At 45.3% G+C, this 21980-nt stretch overlaps 2 protein-coding genes across 3 annotated transcripts in view; both read right to left on the bottom strand.

The window, feature by feature from the left end:
* RRP36 (ribosomal RNA processing 36) overlaps positions 1–18265 on the bottom strand; it is a 31443-nt gene extending 13178 nt beyond the window's left edge. Inside the window, exons 1-2 of one of the 2 annotated variants that reach the window (XM_053383444.1) lie at positions 17990–18265; positions 13578–14059 (exon numbers count right to left, since the gene is read on the bottom strand). In XM_053383444.1, the coding sequence (XP_053239419.1) occupies positions 13578–14016 (439 nt within the window). In that variant the 5' untranslated portion in view covers positions 14017–14059; positions 17990–18265. Of the gene's footprint in view, positions 1–13577; positions 14060–17573; positions 17709–17989 lie in introns of those variants that run through there. The other variant, XM_053383445.1, reaches the window with a different exon arrangement.
* A 206-nt stretch (positions 18266–18471) lies between these two features.
* LOC128411257 (neuronal PAS domain-containing protein 4-like) overlaps positions 18472–21980 on the bottom strand; it is a 40814-nt gene continuing 37305 nt past the window's right edge. Inside the window, exons 9-10 of the mRNA XM_053383435.1 lie at positions 20598–21568; positions 18472–18910 (exon numbers count right to left, since the gene is read on the bottom strand). Of these exons, the coding sequence (XP_053239410.1) occupies positions 18879–18910; positions 20598–21568 (1003 nt within the window). The 3' untranslated portion in view covers positions 18472–18878. The remainder of the gene's footprint in view (positions 18911–20597; positions 21569–21980) is intronic.

Here is a 21980-nt window from a genome sequence, read left to right on the forward strand (position 1 = left end):
CCTTATTGCAGAGCTATAGACAACCCAACCGTCCTGACCATAGCTGTCAACCTTCCCTTTTTTTGTGGGAAATTCCCTTATTTCGGCGCCGTATCCCGCTGCTATCCTGGATTGTTAGATATCCCGTAGACTGTCCCCGGGACAGGTGAGGCTGCTGATCCCTTATTTTCAAATCCGAAAGTTGACAGCTCTGGTCCTGACAGCACCATTTTGCACAGGTAAAGTTGTGTATACTTTGTGATTACGTGGAAGGTTCAATGGAAATGGTAAAATTTGAGGAGGGATTTTAAGGAGAAAAGAATTTGACTGATGGCTACATTTTAAATCAGGGCCCATACAATCTTTTCTCACTTTGTCTACATTCTAACATTCAGGCATTTTCCCGTCACAACGCTTTACTGACATCACCTCTCTCTCTCTCTCTCTCTCTGTTCTGGCATGCCAAACATGTAATAACTCAATTAGTCATTCCTTATGGCAAAAGTCTAGAACTGTAATAGTTTTCCCCCCCTGATGAGCTCTGGACAGACCCGCAAAGAGACTGCAACCTCAAAAGCCTCCGCAAATGCAGGCCAAATGATGCGCTCCACCTCAGACATCAACACACGATTTGTCATATTGGATCAAACCACTGGCCCATCAAATCAGCTACCCTGCCCTGGGCAAGAACCAGCACCTTCTACTTCAAAATATAAGGGGTCAGGGAGGGAGGGAAGGAAAGGAGAGGAGAGGGGGAAAACCTTTAACAATATGGGCCACTCAATGTATACATATCCCTTCTTGACACACTGTTAACTGACAGAAAAGCAGGACTCAACTAACATGATCTAAGCTCCATGGCCAAACAAAATTTTAAACCTGTATTTTTTTAACGTGACTAGAGCTACAATAAATTCCACAGGTCAACTGCTTATTTCGTCCAAAAAAACGCCACTTTTCATACCTTGTTCTAAATTTATCAGTCAACCTCAATGAAATGCTCCCTTGGGTTCTGCTCTCCCCCTCTCCAAAAAACTTTCCCAGTTATTCACCTGGAGTTTTCGCAAACACCAATTACAGAAAGTACTGCGGAAGCCAGTGACAAAATAAAAGAGCCTGCTGTTTAAAACGCAATCACTTTAACAAGGTTGTTTCAGATACATAAAGGCCTACAAATTGGTTTGGGTCCTTTCATACCTAGACAGCCAAAGGCAAAGTATGACGACCGCAAAAGGAGCAACAATTATGAACTGTACGAAGCTCACTTTGTTTAGCAGTAAGAGTTAAAATGAATGAAAAGAGGTGTTCCAGGTGCTCTTCATTTTTTTAAAAAAATTCTTTTGCGGGAGAAAGACGGAAGAACCCTAGCTGTACGAGGATACAGCTCCTTGTGCATATACGGAAACAGAGAAGTCAACATGAAAAAAAGCCACCCTCCTACATTATGTGTCGGACCCCATTGCAAAATCTTTCTAATTGCATTTACTTACTTATAGTTGCAGGGCAACTCACAACAAGGAATAAAAATGCATGCTGTAATGGTTCTAGGGGTTGCTCGTGCGTAAGTTGTCGCCACTCCTGGCTGGGTTACCTGGTTGAACCCTTTCTGTCCGGACAGCCACCCATCCGTGGCTGTCTCAATCGCTGGCAGAATCCGTCAGTGGGCGTTTCTTGAACTTCTTCCAGCAAAGTTCTTTGACGCCTAGTCTCCTCCTACTCTCCCTGCGCGGAAGTCTTCTGCGCAGGGAGGGTGTGGGCAGCGGAGGACCCGTGCTCTCCCCGCTGGTCTCCGGCGAGGAGTCCTGGAGCCCCCTCGCCGATTCCCCCATCTGCCCCCCTTCTCCACTGGTGCTACGCTGATTTCCTTCCCCAGCGGATGGGCTGCCTCTCTCCCTACTGGGACCCTCTCCGGCATCCCTCTGGAGCCTTCCCTCCGCCTCTGGCTTCGATGGCAGTTCCCCGACACATGCATTTTTTATATTCTTATTTGTAGCTCATTTCCCCCCAAAAGAGATGAGGAAAGGATACATATTTTTATTCTCACGATGACTCTAGATAAAATATAGCCAAGAACAGCTAGGGTGGTGGGTAGATTGAGGCTTGAACTGGAGTAGCATACAGTCGTACCTTGGTTGCAAAACTTAATCTGTTCTGGGAGTCTGTTTGACTCCCGGAACCATTCAAAAACCAAGGTGTGGCTTCCAATTGGCTGCAGAGGCTTCCTGCACTCAATGGTGCAGGGGACGTTCAGCTAGCAAAAAACATTTGCAAACCGCAACACTCATTTCTGGGTTTGCAGCGTTCAGGAGCTGATTTGTTCGGGAGCCAAGCCGTTCGACAACCAAGGTACCACTGTAGTTCCAAACTTCTGCTCCATCATGTAAGTATCTTTGATTGGAAGCTGGACCAGTCAACCTTCTTCATCCCACCTTAACCAATGAGATTATTTCAAGGGTAGACACTAGGCTGCTTACCCCACAGACTTGCCTCCTTTAAGGAAGAATGAGAGAGAAATGTAATAGATACACATGGAGGTTTGGGGGGGGGATAACTTGATCCTTAGCAAGTTGGCGCACCTATTTTTTCAACAGAATATTGTCCATGCTTTGTTAAGACATGTTTTGATAAAGTGAGTCGACGCGGTTTTCCATAGCACTATGCAGACTTTTGGCCACTGCGCAAAGATTGAGAAGTTGTACACGAAACGAGCAGGAAGTTTTAACATGAATGACGACAGTGGTAAAAATGAGAACTTTGCTTCAAAATGTTTGGATAACTGGGCATGCTTATGAAACGCTGAAAAAGGTACCCTGTTGTCAGGGAACTGCCATCTGAGACGCAGGAGGTGAAAGGGCTCACGGAGGGTGAGAGAGACCATTCAGCTGAGGAGGGAACCAGCAGGGGGAGAAGTGGAGTTCCAAGGGAAAGTGAGTCGGAGGGAGGGCTCAGAGACACTTCAAGCGAGAACAGTGGGGAGGTTTCAGGACCTCCTATAGGGACACCCACTCCTCGCCGGAAACTGTCACGCCGAGAGTCCAGAAGACGCGTTTCCGTTAAGGAGCTTTTATGCTGGAAGAAGTTCCGTAAACGCCCACTGTCCGATTCAACGAGCGACTGATGGAGCCATGCTTAAGGAACTCCGTCACAGACAGAGGTTTGTGGACTTAGCCAAACTCTGAGGGACTAGGATTTTACGCACAAGCAGCTCACCATCCCATCATACCTGTTGTGCACAACGTCACCATCATTTTCCATCTCCTTATCTGAAAATGCTTCAAATGGTAGAACGCTTATATGCATGCTTTGAAGTAGCTTCCTTTAATGTTTGTGCCTACCTTGATGTGGTAGCCATTCCTTGCCACTTCCCTGAAAAGAGAGGAAATGGACTGACTTGATTTATTATAGAACATTTCTGAAGGGATTATGGATTTGCCGTTAACACTCCAGCTAATTCACTCAAAATATGTGTGGGGTGACTTAACAGCCATGTAATGACTGCGGTGTGAAATAAGCGTCAGCCTTGCTATTGTTGGCACCTGTCTGTCTCAGGAGACTATGGAGGTGTGCATGTTTGGGGGTCAAACTGTTGGAGAGTTACAGCGCCTGATAGCAAAGACTTGATATGGGAGAGACATGTTTTGTTGAAGCTGGGGCAGATGAAGGCATCCGCTTCTGCGGCTGCAAATGCACCACAGCATCTTTTCTCTCATTCCTCCCAGCAGTCCTTTCTCCTCTGCTCACTACTGTGGATGCATGACCTGTCCATCTGTCTGTCTCCAGGCACTACGGTTGCCTGCAAGGGATTTCCACACAGCAGGGTTGATGCTGCAAGCCTTCGTGTCTCGTTTGGAGACATCTTTGCTCATAGCAACTAAGCAAACTAGGTGAGCAGTACAGTAAATGATAATGTTGGCAGATCCAGAACCACACACAATGGTAAGAAGAATCTAAAGAGCTTGAAAGTTAACAGATGCTAAATTATCTGTGGCAGTTCTTGGGGGGGCGGGGAATTAGAGATCTACAGCGGTCTGGTCAATAAAACTCTCTTTGATAGAAGTCACAAGAAGACAAAGAATTGTACGAATGCACAAGACAGGGAATGAAAAATAAAAATGGAAAACCTATGCCATTATACAAATAAATGGCACATTCCTCAGGCTGATCTCCGGTTCAATTCTCTCTGTTTAAAACTAATTAAAGGGAAAAAGACAAATGACAACAGGCATGTGGGAAGAGATTAGAGGTGTTTAGCTTAGCTTTTCAAGAGGGCAAGTCAAGCACTCTGATCTAACATCAAAATATTAAGAAATGTTCAGAGAAAACAGAATGGAAAATTAAAACTTGAAACCACACCCCTACATGTTACACAGCGTACCATAAAATATTCCCCAGAAAAGCTGTTCTTTTGCCCCTGCGGTAGCCCTGATCACGGTCACACACACCCCAAGTCAGCTACCCACAATATGAGGCAAGCACTACCAAATGAACAGCCCCTCTTCATTGCCACCACCTGCTGCCTTACTTTTGAAGGTAGGGGCACCCAGAGAGGCACCTTTGCTGCAGGTCTTTGCAAACAGGCAGATCGATATGGGAAACACCCAGGTCCCAAGCCTTTTTAAGGGATTAGTACTGGCACTCTTAATTGTACCTGAAATATTTTTGGCTCAGCTGGTGCCATTGCGGAAGTTGTGCAACATGCACATCTTAGAAATACTTCTGAAGTCTAAAACCAATCACAAGGCTCGAGACACCCTGCATTCAAGAGAGGTCAGAATCTGATAGATATATTAAGAAATTGAGAGCCTGTGTGGTGCAACAGTTAAGACTGTTGGGACTAGGGCCTGGGAGACAAGGGTTCAAATCCCCACTTGGCCATGAAGCTCACTGAATGACCTTGGGGTAGTCACTGTCTCTCAGCCTAATGTACCGTATTTTTCGCTCTATTGGACGCAGTTTTCCCCCTCCAAAAATTGAGGGGAAATGTGTGTGCGTCCTATGGAGCGAATGCAGGCTTGTGCCATAGCCGCGCGCAACCCCTCCGGCAGGGAGAGGCTGCACGAGGCTATGGCTTCTTTAGCCCTGTGCAGCGTCTCCCAGCAAGGAGAGGCTGCACGGGGCTAAAGGGGAAGCCAAAACAGCGAGCGGGATCCATCCCGCTCGCTGCCTTGCCTTCTTCCATAGCTGCGCGCAACCCCTCTGGCAGGGAGAGGTTGTGTGCAGCCTGTACGCTGCTCTTTGGGGCTGGGGGGAGAAAATATTTTTTTTCTTGATTTCCCCCCCCTAAAAACTGGGTGCGCCCTATGGTCCAGTGCGCCCTATGGTGCGAAAAATACGGTACCTCACAGGGTTGCTGTGTGGATGAAATGGTAGAACCTTGAGGTCTTTGGAGGAAAGGCAGTACAGTGGTACCTCGGGTTAAGTACTTAATTCGTTCCGGAGGTCCGTTCTTAACCTGAAACTGTTCTTAACCTGAAGCACCACTTTAGCTAATGGGGCCTCCTGCTGCTGTCGCGCCGCCGGAGCACGATTTCTGTTCTCATCCTGAAGCAAAGTTCTTAACCTAAAGCACTATTTCTGGGTTAGTGGAGTCTGTAACCTGAAGCGTATGCAACCTGAAGCGTATGTAACCTGAGGTACCAGTGTATAGAAATGTTAAGAAATAAAATAAATAAAACCCATTTTTAAATGTTGTCAGGAAAGCCACGTGTCATGCTTCCGGAAAGAAGACGTTCATCTGACTGGCAAGGTTCGGAAGGAACTTGGGAGAAACAACTGCACAACAATGTGATGTTTTCTCCATGCAGTTTCCTGCTTTTTAAAAAAGCATGAAGTCCACCACATAAGATATGCAGTGCAAGCGTTTTCACTTATCCACGAATCGGGAAGTCTATAGGCACCACTTTTTCTCAGACAGAAACCATGTTTGAAGCAGCCCCCGGGCTCAAAGGAAAGGGCACTAGTCTCCGTGTATTCTCGGGCTGACCTGCTCCAGCAATTTCTAATGCATAGCACAGTTTTGTGGAAGCTATTAGGTTGCAGTCAGCTGTGACTTATTTTCTATTTAATGCATTGTATATCAAAAGAATGTAAACCACCTCGTCTGCTTCAAGCTTTTATTCTGCCTTTTTTCATTTCCTCTTTATCAGAGGCTTTCTCCCATTCTATTTGCGGTACATCTTCGTCCTCCTCTGCTTCACCCGCTCCTCCTCCTTTCTGATCTTTTCTTTGCTCTCTTGCTTCATGTGTCCGCCTTTGATCCCGCAAGTTGCCAATACCGGCTTTCCTCAGGTTGGTATCTTGCAGTGGGTTTGGACTGCTCTACAGCCCCGATCAGCCCCAGCTGGCTAGGGCTTATGGGAGGTATAATCCAAAACAGCTGGAGGATACCAGGTTAGGGTCAGCGGCCATACACCCTCAAAGCTCTTCTCACTCATCAGTCATTGATCTGTTTCCTTTCATGGTTCAAGACCTTCTCCTAGCATTGAACACAGCGGCCGGCTTTTGAGATGACACACACAGTGCCCATGAGTGAATCACAACTGTCCAGAGCCTTTGAAGGGCAAGACAAGATGCCTAGTTAGGCGCTGTCGGGAAGTGGCGGTTTTCTTGACACATGCTATTCCCCCCCACCCAATATGATCAGAACATTACAAGTTGAAGGCTCAGCTTCCTCCCTGCTCACTAGTAAAAAGGGAAAAGGACAAGATGATTATTTGAAGCAACAGCAAAAAAGGAAGCAATTGGAGTATCTTGCTTAATCACTTCAAATTCTGACCTTCGCTAAAGGTTGTTTGACATATAATACAGATTTGATAAATGCAACCGCCCATCAGTAAAAGAAGAGGTTGATGCAGTGAATATAAGGAGGGTCTTCCTGGATCAAACCAAAGGTCTATCCAGAACAGCATTCAGTTAACACTGAATGAGAAGCCCAGAAGCAGGATGAGGGGGAAACAGGAGTTTTCCATTGGTAGTCTCCAGCAACCGGCATTCAGTGGTGTGCTGATTTGCTTCTATGTTATCATTTAATATGTTATGTTATTAGAATCAGAGAATTGTAGAGTTGAAAGGGAACCCAAGGGTCATTGCAGCCCAACTCCTTGCAATGCAGGAATATCAACGAAAGCATCCATGACTGATGACCATTTAACCTCTGCTCAAAAACCTCCATGAAGGAGAATCTACCCTTTCCTGAGGAAATCTGTTCCACTGTCAAACAGCTCTTACTACTGTCAGAATGTTCTTCCTATTGTTTAGTCAGAATCTCATTTCTTGTCGTTTGAGTCCATTGGTTCAGGTGCTACCCTCTGGAGCAGCAGAAAATGAGCGTGTTCCATCTTCCTTGTGATAGCCCTTTAGATCTTTGAAGATGGCTATCAAAGCAACTTTCAGTCTCCTTTCCTCCAGGCTAAACATACCAAGCTCTCTCCACCGTTCCTCATAAGGCTTGGTTTCCAGGCCCTTTTAGCATCTCAGTCACTCTGATCTGCTCACATTCCAGCTTGTCAATCGCCTTCTTAAACTGTGGCGTCCAGAACTGAACATAGTACTCCAGGTGGGATCTGACCAGGGCAGAATAGAGCAGTACTATTATGTCCCTTGATCTGGACACTATACTTCTGTTAATGCAGCCTAGAATAGCATTCACTTTTTTGCTGCTGCTGTATCACACACTGTTGACTCATGTCCTTTATTTAAAGGCTTGATATACCACTTAAACATCAACACTTCCAAGCAGCTTACATAAAATATAAATTAAAAACACCAGTAAAATCATGTGTTAAAAATAAGTTGACCGAATTTTTATCAAAATTTAGGTAAAAGTTTCTTCATTTTTAATCAAAAATTAAAAATGTATAACACTGCAAGTTATATAGCCATCATGACTATTATTTATTATGTTTCTTACCTGCCCTTTACCACAAGGTCCAATGACCGCTTACAATAAATAAAAGCACAATAAAATTAAAACTACTGTAGAAACAAAAGCTCATAATTTCAAAACAGAAATTTAATACAACTCTGGTAACCACGGGCAACAGTATTCCATTTTAAAGTGATCCAAGCTGGAGGCCATCACAGCATATTGTAAATTCCATAGTTTGAGGGTAGAAGGTCAGCCTGCTCTTTGATGCAAGGAAGGCCAAGACCACAAATATCAAAACCAGGTTCTACCCAAGGGTAATGGGAAAGCCCAGCACAAAGCAGATTGGATGCCATACATGTTCAGCCAGAGCGAAAGTCAGGCTCACCAGCTGGGACTGCCTGAAATACCGGTACTGAAATCTGAAGTGCCAAACTGTCTAGCAATGTAATACAGTGGTACCTCGGGTTAAGAACTTAATTCGTTCCGGAGGACCGTTCTTAACCTGAAACTGTTCTTAACCTGAGGTACCACTTTAGCTAATGGGACCTCCTGCTGCCGCCGCCGCACGATTTCTGTTCTCATCCTGAAGCAAAGTTCTGAACCCGAGGTACTATTTCTGGGTTAGCGGAGTCTGTAACCTGAAGCGTCTGTAACCTGAAGCATCTGTAACCCGAGGTACCACTGTATTGCTTAACATATGAAGGCTGGAACCCCAAGGATATGTTATTATTAGTGACTAAGTCCTATTCAAGTCAATAGGCCTGCTTACACACTCCCACTGTACGACTGCATAGCTAATAAAACCCAAGGATATTAAGGTATTTAATTGCGTTAACTACATGGATAAACACGCAAGGCACTTTGCTAAATAGCAAAAAAGATGTACCAACCGTTGCGTAATTTGGAGGAAGTCAATTTGTCTAATGGCAACATTCGCCAATGGAAATCTACTTTTCTCCAGAAAAGCCAATTAAAATTTGATTATTCAAACCAGGGCTTTTATCTCATTAGCATATATTTTTAAGTTAATTTAAACCATCCACCCCATTTATTGCCTGCAAAGTTCTGAGCAGAAAACACTAGATACTGTCTGCCGAGTTCGGAAGAATGCACTGTGTCAATTCCATTTCATTCACATTTGCAAAAGTTTCCCCATAGAAGCTGGGATGCGGGCGGGGAACCACGTCCCATTCAGATTCAGCTCAAACCATGGTTGAGTAGCTTTCCGAAGCTTGTCTCACTTGGCGGCTCCTTCTATTCCTCCTCACTGAAGTCTCTTTTTTGCAAATCACTGAGCTGAATTCACTCCCTATAATTCATTTTTATTTGTATTATTAAGTCTCATCCCACGCCTTTCCCTCTCTTCCTCTCATCACCGGCATTTGCCTAATATAGACTGAAATCTCTCGGAAGTACAAGGCAGTATTAAAGCACTACATAACCACCATAAAATAAAATTGTGATAAAAACCTCCAGATTCTCTTTATAGCCCTCGTGATAATGGAGGCCTTTCCTTGGGCTTTGAATTCTGGGAATGTGTGTGTGTGTGTGTGTGTGTGTGTGTGTGTGTGTGTTAAAAAATGCAGGCAACCCAAATTCAAAACACTACTGCATATGTCATAATTCCGCTGTCTTTTTGCAATGCTTTCAACATATTTATGATTCTTAGTTCTCTCCTTCCACAACTATCCTTCATCCAAATAGCAACCCGTTGTCATACAAACCAACTGTGTGCGACTAGGATGCTACAAGAAAGACAAGGAAACAGCGGGCCGGACACCTCGGCTGCCAGTCCATGCTTTTTATGGGCCACCAAACCAGTCAAAATGCCAAGGAGACTGCTCTCACAAAGAGGACCACAGCCAGGTTCTCCCATCTCTGCCGACACAGGGCGATAGCCAGCGTTACTCATGATCAAGACTTCTGGAACTACGTGAAATTTCACTGCTTCACTTCTTCAGCTCCATTACCATCAATGGTCCAAAGTTCTCCTGACATACACAACCGCACCATTTCTCCTTTCTGTATGCCCTGAACGCCTCGGGGTGTCTTTCCTCAGGAAAACCCCTAGCCCTCATTATTTAAATAAATAAATAAATAAATAAATAAATAAATAAATAAATAAATAGTTCCTCCTGAAACAAAGCCAAAACAATCAAGCTAAATGCACATTCTTCCACGTTCCCCTTGACCCATTATCTCCCCCCAACACACACATGTGATGCCCCCAGTTTTAGAAACTCAAAATACAAAGGCTAGGCCCCAAATGGCCCCTTAAACCTGGGTTGCGGTTGCCACAAGAGAATGTCTGTTCGCCAAGGGGATTGGACTAGATGACCCTCGGGGTCCCTTCCAACACTGCAATTCTTCAATTCTAGAATTCTATGATCTCAACTGCATTGTTTGAGTGCAGGTTGCTGTTACAACAATTCATTTGTCCCAGTATGCAAGGAGAAACACACACAAGGGAAATGGGATTAGTTGTGGACTAAGGCTGTTTTTAAACTGTGGTTGCCAAACTGGCACCCAGAAATCTCCTCATAGTCACAACTGGACCTATGCCAGTAGCAAAATGCGCCTGGCGCCTGGCTAATTTCTAACACCGGTTGCCCCTCAACATAAAATTTAGATTTTAAGAGGACTTGTGTGCACGCGCAAGCTACCACACACCCACTGATGGTGCTATGTAAATAAACTAACCACACCAGAATGCCCAAGAATTAGCCTGTCTCTGCTATATGGCCAACAAACTACATCTGTTTCTGGCTGCCTGTTCATAAAAGATTAGAGAAGCAGCACTGGCTTTGCACATAAACCTTTCTTCATCCATCTTCCCACGTTTTTCCTGACCTGCATTTGATATTAAATTATATGCATTTAAAATTAATTTGTTCCCAATGATTTATTCCCTGCAAAAGAATAGCTGTATGTGGCTGTGTTTTGTGCCACCACCTAGCTACCTATTATTTGTATGCCAATTGATTATGTTCTCACCACCTTCTGTTTTCATATTTGAATTTCATTAGTGCTCTTTGCTCCCTCTTCTAGATTCATTTATTATGCTAAATGAGACCTAATCCGCGTCCCTGGTGAACTCATTAGACACTTTCCCAATTAACCACGCTGCTATTTATAATTGTGCTTTGTTTGTGGTACATCAGCCATTTTTTAATTCATGTAAAAGCATCACTCTCACTGTTGCCAATTCTCAACATTTTTCAAATTAAAATTCTTGAGATAACTGCATTTTCTCCCAGGCAGCAACTCTGTACCCATTTACTTCTGAGTAGACGTGTACCGGACTGCACTGTCAGAGATATGGTTCTTGGAAGCACATCAGTATAAAAACAATCTGTCTTAATTTGAATAAATTTCTAGCCTTCAGAAGATTAATATAACAATGGTTGTCTGACTTTAGAAGAGAAGGTAAGACAACACCTACCACTACCAAATATAATTTAAATATGTTTAAGGTGCACAATTCTCAGTCGGTTCCATGATTTAGGAAGGAAGGAAGACAAGATTCTGATAGCTTGGATTTCACAACTTTCTGTGGCTTTGGAAGATATAATCAGTCTCAATTCTTAAGAGCAAATCTTGTTTTTCTGCATTGAAACAAGAATTCCAAAGCTAACTTAAAAGGCTGCCTTAGGAAATCTCACTCAATGATTTTATAAATATCATATCACATTGCTTATTGCATTTAGGAAGCATATTTTCAAAACAGAAAAACATGTTTTGAGTGGCTCATTTGTTCTTTATTAGTGCTTCCGGCTGCTTCTTGCTGACAGTTCCACAATGCCCTTATAAGCTCTTTCTGTGGAGTAGACCAAACCGTAATTTTGGCTGAAGGCTTGAGCATACATTTAGAACTCTAGAGTACAGTCAATTCTCAACAGATATGACAAAGAGCGGAAATCTACAGAATTACCACGAGGCAAACTTGGCTTTCAAGTAGTAACTAAACTGATTTATTACAAAGATCAGTTGCTTACTGCAGCAGTCAACATGACTCACAAAAAATGCTCATTTTCAGTATCAACGTTTGTTTCCTAATCCTCTTTTACTACTCGAGCTCTCTCTTTTTGAATTTGCTACACTTGCATCAACTCTTGGGTAGGGCACTAATGCACATTACATATTTCAGGTTTGAAACTAGTGGCAAACAATTTTAGAACCATTGCAGAGATCAAACAAGGAACAAATTAGCACTGTCATAACGTAATATTTTGAACTTTCAAAAAATCCACAACCTTCTTTGAGCTTCTTTAATCTGCTGTCAGGACAGCGTAAAGGAAAACAGATCACCCAAACCTGAGACCAACAAAGTACCTTTTTAGGGGACTACTCCCCTTCCTCCATGAGAAAATGCAAAACATCCAACCAGAAGACTAACCTGCATTACAAAGTGTTCTCATTAGACAACTGAGGCAATGGCACCGTTGACGGGGTGCAAACAGTGAGCTGCTATAGGGCAGCAGACAAGTGTGTCGTTTCCAGCGAGCAATTCTTACCTTGGTGAATGTAGACAAGCCGCTGTTTCTCCAGCCTGCGTTCCCCCATCCTCAGACTTCAACAGGGGGATAACACAGCTTTGTTTTAGGGCTGGGCGATATCTGGTTTTCAATATCGCAATATACCATCAGCTAAACATCTCAACATATCAAGATATCTGATAGTAACTCCTGCTGCCGCCAGGCCTCGCAGGCCGCCAGTGATTCTGCCGCCACCACTGGGACTTAAAGGCCGTTGCCACTACTGCCTGTGAGGTCCCTGCTGTTTCTGCAACCACCGCTTCTGTCGCCTAGCAAGCCTGCTGGCAGTCCCAGATTATTTCTATTCCCATGACTCATCACTGTACTTTGGATTGTCCTGAATACCACAATTTGGAAGCCAAGCCCATAACCCCAAGTTTGGATGCATTTTGGCTTGCCTGCTGATGAAACTGACTGTGCGGTGATTGATAATAATGACATCTATCCGTTTTAGAGCCCTTAGTAGTAGCAGTTGCCAAATAAGTAGCCTGTTTGTCTCTGCATAGTTCCATCCTTATCGGTGATGTTTAGCTGGCGATATATCGCGATGTTGAAAACCAGATACTGACTAGCCCTCACACACATTGTGATTCACGATATATTGCCAGGTCAAATATTATGAAACAGATATCATGATGTGAACTTCAAACCGGTTTTGGACAATATATTGATATATCACCCAGCCCTACTTTGCCCGATCAGCTGTTGTGAGGAATAGCTATCATTGTTTTTAGTGGTTTGACTACCATGTGGCATTTATGCAGCCCTTAAAAACAACAGGCAATTCCATATTTCAACACAACTTTTTGGATTGCAATAACATGCTTCCACTAAATAGGATGCAAGAGATTATTCAACCGACAGCCCCAACTTCTTTGGTATCTGAGCAACAGAATATACATTCATGCAGAGTATGACACAGAAAGGCACACTATTATTTTCCTGCTTTCAGAGGCAGCACGAAGCATGAGACACACCTGACGATAAGGCAATTATGTAGGACGGTTAGGTGATAAAGAGAGCAGTGTCAAGGAGCGCATCTGAATGGTGGCTATAATGCATATTAATGGTTACACGCCCACATCTAAGGCGGTTAATTAGAAGCAGAAGCCACCGGAGAAAGAAAAGCTCAAAACGGCTGATAGGTGACACAAAGATGCACTATTTATTGAATTTTTCCAAGCATCAACGTTTACCTTTTGTTAAATCAGTCTTTGAAGAAGGCTGGCTTGTTGTTTCTTCAGGGCCTTTGTTACTGCTTTCTGAGGCATCGCTGCCAGTTTCGTCGTCATCGTCGTCGTCTTCACTGTCTGTATAATCGCTGTCCTCACTCTCACTCTCTGCTCTCTCATATTCACTGTCATCCGACTCCTCGTCTTCAGATTCCTGGCCAGGAGAATTCGCTTCAGGCAAGAGCTTTGGTCTTTTGGCATCTTCGGGACTCCCCGCGGTGCTGCCTGCCATACTGCTCAAACCTTGCAGAGGTCGCTTCTGAGCCAACAGTTTTGGATTTAGGATGTTGATCGGCCTGCTGTCCTCCGACGTCTGTAATGCTGGATTCCTGCTGTCCTTACCAGAGGGGGAACTCTTCTTTCTGGCATTGCCCCCACCTTTATTCCCACGCAGCTGCTTCATAAGGCTCTTGGTTTTGGGATGCTTTCAGGACACTAGACTCAAGCTGAAAGAGAAACTACTGTTAGCTCTCCACCTTATCACAGTTTAAGTTGCCACAGAAACTGTAACTAACCATTTGTTGGCAAGCAGGCCAATTCCTGCACAGTTCAGGGCAAGAAACAGCTGCACCAAAAGCTAATTTACAAAGCTGGAGGCTTGTCTTATTCTCTGAGATGGGGGACAGACTATGACACTGTGTGTATATGGGGCAGGCTCATGAGGTTGATATATATATATATATTGCTACAACCCCACAACAGAATTGTAGTGCCTAGATTCTTACAGAAAAGAAATACAGAGGTGTGTTTTCCTGTTTATATTGGGATGCTCTAATGAACTGGCAGTAAAAGCATCTAGCTACTCATTAGGCCTTTAAATGGATGCTGCTTTCTGTCTGGTGCTTTACAAAGTTGGGTGCCTATATCTGCTCTAAAGAGATGACCCACTAAAATGATTATATTCCTTGGAAAGAAATGCAATGGAATAGAAACTACCAGTAGAGGCTTTGAGGAAAATTCCTACTCCGTTTTGTCCAGGGCCCCTGATGTTCTTAAAATTCTGCACAGGAAAAGCCTTTGATAATGCAACATACTAGGTTTAATCCTAAAACGTTCTGCTGGGTCTGACCCAGGACGTACAATGCAGTCTTATACATGTTTATTTGGACATTATTCTGACTAACTTCAATGGGTGATTGGGTTTAGAATTTCAGTACAATATACGGCCATGGAAAAAGAGTGTTCTAGTCGTTCTTTGGCATTTCATTGACAGCATATAGCAAAAAGCAACAGAAAAACATCTGGCACCTTAAAGATTAACATTTTTGGCACAATTTTTTGAGACCTGGACCTCATAACGTTTTGCAGCAACTAGCAGAGTTACTCAGTTGGTTCCTTTGCAGCAGAGATGGAGAACCTTTGACCCTCCAGATGTTCTTGGACCACAGCTCCCATCATCCTTGCTCTCTGGTCATTCTGGTTGCAATCCAACATCATCTGGAGTGCCATAGGTTCCCCATGCCTGTTTTATATCTTTCATCTCAGCTCTACCTGACCCAAGTGGGGAGGGGAAACTCAGTCTGTCAGGGGTCAGCAACCTTTTTCAGCCGTGGGTCGTTCCACCGTCCCTCAGACCATGTGGTGGGCCAGACTATATTTGGGGGGGGGGAATGAACAAATTCCTATACCCCACATATAACCCAGAGATGCATTTTAAATAAAAGGACACATTCTACTCATGTAAAAACACTCTGGATTCCCGGACCGTCCACGGGCCGAATTTAGAAGGCGACTGGGCCGCATCTGGCCCATGGGCCTTAGGTTGCCTACCCCTGGTCTATGTGCTTGCTTCCCAAATGGCTGGTGCTGGGGAAGGAAACAAATCCAGCCTAATCCCATGATCCATTTACATATTTAGTTAAGCAGTATTTTTTTCTCAGTTATCTCCTGCCACTCCTCTGTCCTGGAACCTACATATGATTTTAATATGGTCTCCCCTCTAGGCACTGACCAGGCCCAGAACTTAGCTTTAGCAAGGTGATGGCCTTATGTGTCTTTACACCATACCTCCAAAACTTGACTCATAACTAACTGCATGCAGGACCAGTTAGCCTTTTCCTGTTAGTCTATTTTCCAGAGGTCTTGTGTTTGGTAGAGATCTTAGGGAAGCTGAGGAAGAGCACTTGCTCTGCACCTGTTTCCCACCATGCCCATATTCAGAAGTCCTTAAAAGCGTATCACGGGGTGGTCCCACAGCAATTAAATTCTAGTAGACAAATTCACAGTAGACAGTTACATGACTATGTATTCCATATTCGGAAATGGCATTCAGTACTATTTATCAGAAGCAGGGAGCAAAGCAATGGAGCAAGGGTGTCATCTCCATCCTGGACCAGACCCTGGACCTGATGGATTTTGGTCTGATCCAAAAAGGCAACTCTCATATTCTTTGTTGTTCAATCATCACATTCCACGCAGCTAAGATGTGGGGTGTTTTATGAGACAGAAATGTGGCACACAGAAGCAAGAGAACCTTTTAAATTGCTTATGAAAGTGTGGGTTGGAGTAGAACTCCGAGGAGGGCAATAAAGGATGTCCCTTCTTCAAGTCACAAAGACACTGGATCAAATATACAATGTTTTGAGGGTGCAAGATAGAGAGATGCCCTAGGGTCACCGCTTTCAGAAAATGGGTTTTGTAACTTTACTACCAGACAGAAATCAAAAGGTAAGCTTTATAGCCAATAGCAATTAACAGTTAAACTGTATTGCTAACCTGTTATGAGGCTAATAAAGGAACAGAGCTAGTACCTGTAAGAAAGTGCCAAATCTAATGTACATGGTGTTGTCTTTGGATTTTTAGCAAGCGTACCATTTCAGATCTTCCACTCAATCAAAATGCAGAGGTCAGGGCTAGAGGTGACATTTGGGGTGGTGTGAAAATGCAGCCCCCTTCCTCATGTGGTGCAAATGACTTAAGGGGACCAATAACTGAAATAAATCTAATGGGGAGACAGAGCTGGGTGCCATGAGCACATCAATGACAGCAAACCTCAGAACTCTAGATGACCTCCCACTTAGTGGTTTAATGTAGCTTGAAAAACAGTTTAAGGGTGAAGTGAGATATATGCCATTAATGTTCCCTCTGCAGTAAGTTATAGATCCATGTAAGGGAATCTATTCTGTGAAGCGCATGGTAAGAAAACCACAGCTGGATTGGACGGTCTAATGCAAGGGTGTGTGGTGTGGTTATTGTTTTATTGCTCCTTTTTTAAACTATTATTTGTGCTTTTATCTTGTATTTTTATATTGTGAACCATCCTGAGATCTTTTGATGAAGGGCAGTATATAAATCAAACAAACAATGAATAAATAAATAACTACTAATAGATCTCTGGGTGACTTGCAGTAGATCACAAAGGATCTACTTGTACTTGATGAAGCAGATCCTAACAATACCTTCCTTCCCCCACCCCAGTGAAACAAATTAAGTGCTGACAGGAGGCTGGGGGAAGAGAACGAATGCTGGATTTTGCGTGGAAGGAATATCAGCTTATTTCTGGCACTCAAAACAAATTCCAGGGTTGAGAAGCACCAAGAGATGTCCTGATCATTACTTCTAAGTGTACAAACACCACACTTTCTAGGCACATGTTCTGCACGTGGCTCCAGCAGACAGACCTCAGGGTTCTGGAAAAAAGAAAGTGGATCCCAAGGATAAAGCCCTCCCACTTGAAATCTAATTACATCAACTGCCCTCAGGTAGGCCAGGAGGAGTAAGCCTCCCGTTGTCCACTCCCCGGCCCCAACACCTACTATGCCAGAGATAGACTGCCTCTGCCCCTGGAGGTTCCATTTAGCTTTGATAGCCCTTCTCACCTGCCTGCCACAAAAAAGCAGTTAAGTCACCCGGCGCAAAGGCATTTTCTGGGGCCGCCCCACAGCTCCAGAACCCATTGCCAACTGGTGACCTGGTTAACTTGGGACCAACAGGCCCCTTGGGAAAACTTTGGAAACCCACCTGCCCCGTCGGCCTTTCCTACCACGGCGTTTCCATTCTGCTACCGTGTTCTCTCACCGTTGGTGGGTTGCTGTTTATCGTTACACTCTGTTGCTCGTTGTTTTCGGGCCGGGTGTTTATGTTTTGTTACAGCTGGGGGGTGTTTAAAATTCGCAATAAACTCCTTGCAACTGGGGCACTGTATTTCATCGCGAGGGTTTTCAGCTCTGAAAAAGGCAACCTATAACAATCTCTAAATCGGTAGAACAGACTCTTAATCCCGGGGCTGTGGGTTCGAGTCCCACGTGGGGCAAAATAAATAAATAAATTCCTGCAATGGCAAGGGGCTGAACTTGATGACCCTCGTGCGACCCCTTCCCAACTCTACGATTCTATGAAACGGGGGGAAATATATAGATATATATGAATGAACCGACCTGCAGTCCTGTGGGGCACGTGGCAGGCAAGGGGCTTTCCTCCACTGCTTCCCCCCTCCTCCTTGAGCTTACAAGGCCCCAAACAAACCCCGCTCTCTGGTCACCGGTCCTTCCCGCCTCGCACACTGCCTCGGGGGTCAGGACTCGAGGAGGCTGGAAGGGGAGGACGGGCCGCAAACCCGGAAGAGGAAGGTCGCGCGAGCAGCAGCCGCCGGGCCGGAGCTCCACCTGCCGCTGACGCGCCGCCTCCGCTCCACGCCCCCCGCCCCCGCCAGGCCTCGCTCGGCTGCTCCCAGCGCCACTAGAGGCCCGCTTGCAGGCCGCGGCCCCGCAACGCTTTCCCGTATCCTGGCAACGGGAGAGGATAGCGTCACAAAGGGCGGGACGCGCATGCGCGCGGGAAGGCTCGGGCCAGGGCCCGCCTCCCCTGTGGCGTCACGAATAAACCAACGAGAGAACAAAAGGCCCAGTAGAGGTTTTTTTTCCTTTTATTGTTGATGAGCGCGCCGCAGCGCCCCCTAAAGGGCAATCGCGTTCCTTGCGTCGCCATAGCTTGTCCTCCACTGTCCACATCAGAAGGTGGTTGAGACCCACTGGCAGTGTGCCTGGTCACTTTCTTATGTGGTCTCATGCCTCAGGCCAATCCCATTCTCCACAGACCCTCCAATTTTTCCTGTTTTCCAGGATTTTCAGGAGCCGTCCTAGGTTTCTGATTTGATCCAGGAATGTCCAGCTTCTCCTTAGGAAATATTGCAGAAATATTGGGAGGATATGGTAGGGCATCCCCATTTCACTGGAGAAATGTTGAAGGATAGGTCTCCACCGCCAGGTTATCTGCCAACACGGGCTCTCATTTCTAAAGTCAGTCTCGGAGGCAACCAGGGCACATTCAGCAGAACATAGCCTCTTCTGGAAAGACACCTGGAGGAAGGAAGGATGCAGGAGTTAAGAGAGAAGAAACGCTGTGGTTGTACCTGCAGCAGCACAACCGGACACCTTCATCTGCCCCAGCTGCAACAAAACATGTCTCTCCCGTATCGGTCTCTACAGCCACAGCAGGCACTGTAACTCTCCAACGGTGTGACCCCCAAACACACACTCCTTCATAGTCCCCTGAGACAGACGGGTGCCAACAACAGCAAGGCTGATGCTTTTTCACATCATACTCATTACAGCTTTCCAACATGTTGACTTCACCCCCAAAGGTGCATGTGCCCCTCCATTGTGTCCCTAGAGAGAAGGCAACGACAACAAGGAGGGACATTGTTCAAATTAGATGGGGTGGAAGCTCGTTTGCCCTTTATTTTCATATATGGGAACTCTGGCCTGCTGCAATTCCCACTTGTTGGCTGTGCTAGCTAGGAGCGATGGAGCCAACCCTGCTTCAGCTACTGTGTTTAGGAAGCTGTAGCAGGCATGATTTGGCTATAAATTGGGGGAAGGGGAGTCAAGGGCTGTGGCTTGTAAATAAGTAAGAATAGAAGAGCCTGGTTGCTGGATCTGACCAAAGGCCCGGCATCTGGCCCAGAATCCTGTTCTCAGAGTGGCCTGCGTTGTGGTGTTCCCTCCCAGCAATTCATCACACTGACTACTTCTTGGTTATCGACTGATACATATATATTATTTTCAAGCTGATTATTTGTAAATTTTGAATGACATTCTAACCACCAATAATAATACATTTACTACATTTTAGCCACTTGTTGCGGCTGTATTTGAGCAGATTATTCTGTATGGCAACACGGGGTTGTGAAAGCAAGGCCTGGCTGTAACAATACTCTTGCTACCTGCCTTTTGCAGGTATTATCTATTTATTTCAATTTATTACTTATTCAAAGGCGTGCTGTTCACTCGAGGTAGAACATAGCCATTGTGGCTAGTAGCTTATCCTCCTTGAAAGTGGCAAATCCTCTTTTAAAGCCAGTCAGTCATGGGTTGCAGGTCATCATCCCAGGGTTGTATAAATATCTTTAGATATATACCCTGTTTTAAGGCCACTCCAGGCATTATGGAGGTCCTGCTTCTAGCATGAAGACAGTACTGCCCATTTTTATTCCAGCAGGAAAGCTCTCCATAAACCCTTCATCTCAGTATGGATTCATACGGGCCAAGCATGCAGTAGCTTCTATAAAGTTTATGGAGAGATGGTTGTAAACTTCAGGCAGGCAGTGCTTCTCAGTGGTTTGGGGTATTGTAATTTTGGTCTTGCCATATGACTGGACACTGAAAACTTCGCATGTTGAATGCCACCACGACGAAAACTTTTAAAGCAGCAGCCGTGTAGTTTATTATTCCGCCCTGCATCAAACCTGAGTTGAGGTGAATTCAGGATTGTACTGGCCACAGTTACTTTATTTCAGAGATGCAGAACATACGGTCCTTCAAACTGATAAAGACAAATTCTTGGGGTGCACTATTTAACCCAATAATTGGTCTTTCTCAAGATGTCCCTGGACTCTAGCTCCCATGAGCCCCAGCCAGCTTGGTGAATGGTCAGGGATGATGGGAGCTGTAGTCCAGGAACGTCTGGAGGGGCATGGGTTCTGCACCCCTGCTTTATTGGTTCTTTATAAACTGTAAAATTATGTTGAAGAAGGGCAAGCAGTACCTTGCTGAAATACAGTATGGAATCTCCCATCCCACTGGGAGTCAGGCACATGGGTACTGGCTGATGCAGAGGAAGAATGCAAGAAGAGGCACTGGTCAAGGCAAGGAGTTGCGTCTGTTTGAGGAGCCTGGGTTAAGGAAGCCTGTGGCTCAGCGTTTAATGCGTGAAAACTGCTTTCTGATCCAAGCTCAGAAGTGAGCGGGTTTAAGTGGTTAGGGTCTAGGAAGCTGTTTAAGATGCTGGCGATGACATCTTCATCCACAGAGAGATCCTCAGGGAAATCTAGAGCTCTATTAGTCCCCAAACCCTGCCTTGGTATCATGTGAGTGTCCTCAGCAGACTGTCTGGGCCACAAGGAAATGCCGGGAGACTTCTGAGGTGCTTGCTTTGCGTATTGAGAGAAGATTTCAGCCAGGGAGTGGATTTGTCCAGCCAGCATGCTGATGGCCCATCTGTCAGGGTCAGGGCTTGTACCTGTTGTTGGGAACATGCCTATGGATGGCCCTCCTTCAAATAACGGAGAAATGTCTACAGGAGGGCTGCTGTCAGGGGGAAGTGCATTTCCAGGGGAGCAGAGGACATAAGGGTTCATGGAGGGCAGCCTGTTGGCATTGTCTAGGCTGGAGAGACTTTGGGGCCCACCTGCTGGAAAGAATGGAAGTCCCGTTTCTTGAGGCGGCTGCAGGGTGCCTGCCTCAGCCCGCATGTTAGGGAGAGGGATGTTGGTTGGAAACAGAGACTGGAGGGCAGAAGGAAGCATCTTTTCTTCGCATGCCTCAAGCAGCTGAGAGGGGTTGTACTCATGTGCCCCATCCATGGCTGCCACTGGTTCTTGAGGGAAGAAACTGGCTTCGTTCAGCACTGTCGTCTGCGGCTGTATTTCTCCAGAATTGCATTGAAGATTTGGGATAGCTGGGGAAACAGCTCCACGCTGTGTGTCTTGGTTCCGGAGATAGAGGGCTTCTTCCTCCCTATGCAAGGATACAAAAAGTGTGCATTGAAACAAGCGCTGGATGCCATCATACCAACAGGAAGGTTACTGACACAGGCACTCAAACCAGATTTGGTCCTCCATGCCACTGTGTAGCATAATCAAAGTATTGTGAGAGCACAAGCGAATGACAAGCATGAGGGCATTTGCATAGAGGGCATTTGCTAGAATTTGCAAATACAGAGGTACCTCGGGTTAAGAACTTAATTCGTTCTGGAGGTCCGTTCTTAACGTGAAACTGTTCTTAACCTGAGGTACCACTTTAGCTAATGGGGCCTCCCGCTGCTGCCGCGTGATTTCTGTTCTCATCCTTGTCAGGAGTTCAGCCTACACTCGAGTAGGAGCTTGGCAGAGACACATGCCCGACTGGCATGTTCCCTCCCTCGTGGTCG

This window comes from Podarcis raffonei, chromosome 3 (genome assembly GCF_027172205.1).
Source record: "Podarcis raffonei isolate rPodRaf1 chromosome 3, rPodRaf1.pri, whole genome shotgun sequence".
In the NCBI taxonomy this organism is placed as follows: Eukaryota; Metazoa; Chordata; class Lepidosauria; order Squamata; family Lacertidae; genus Podarcis; species Podarcis raffonei.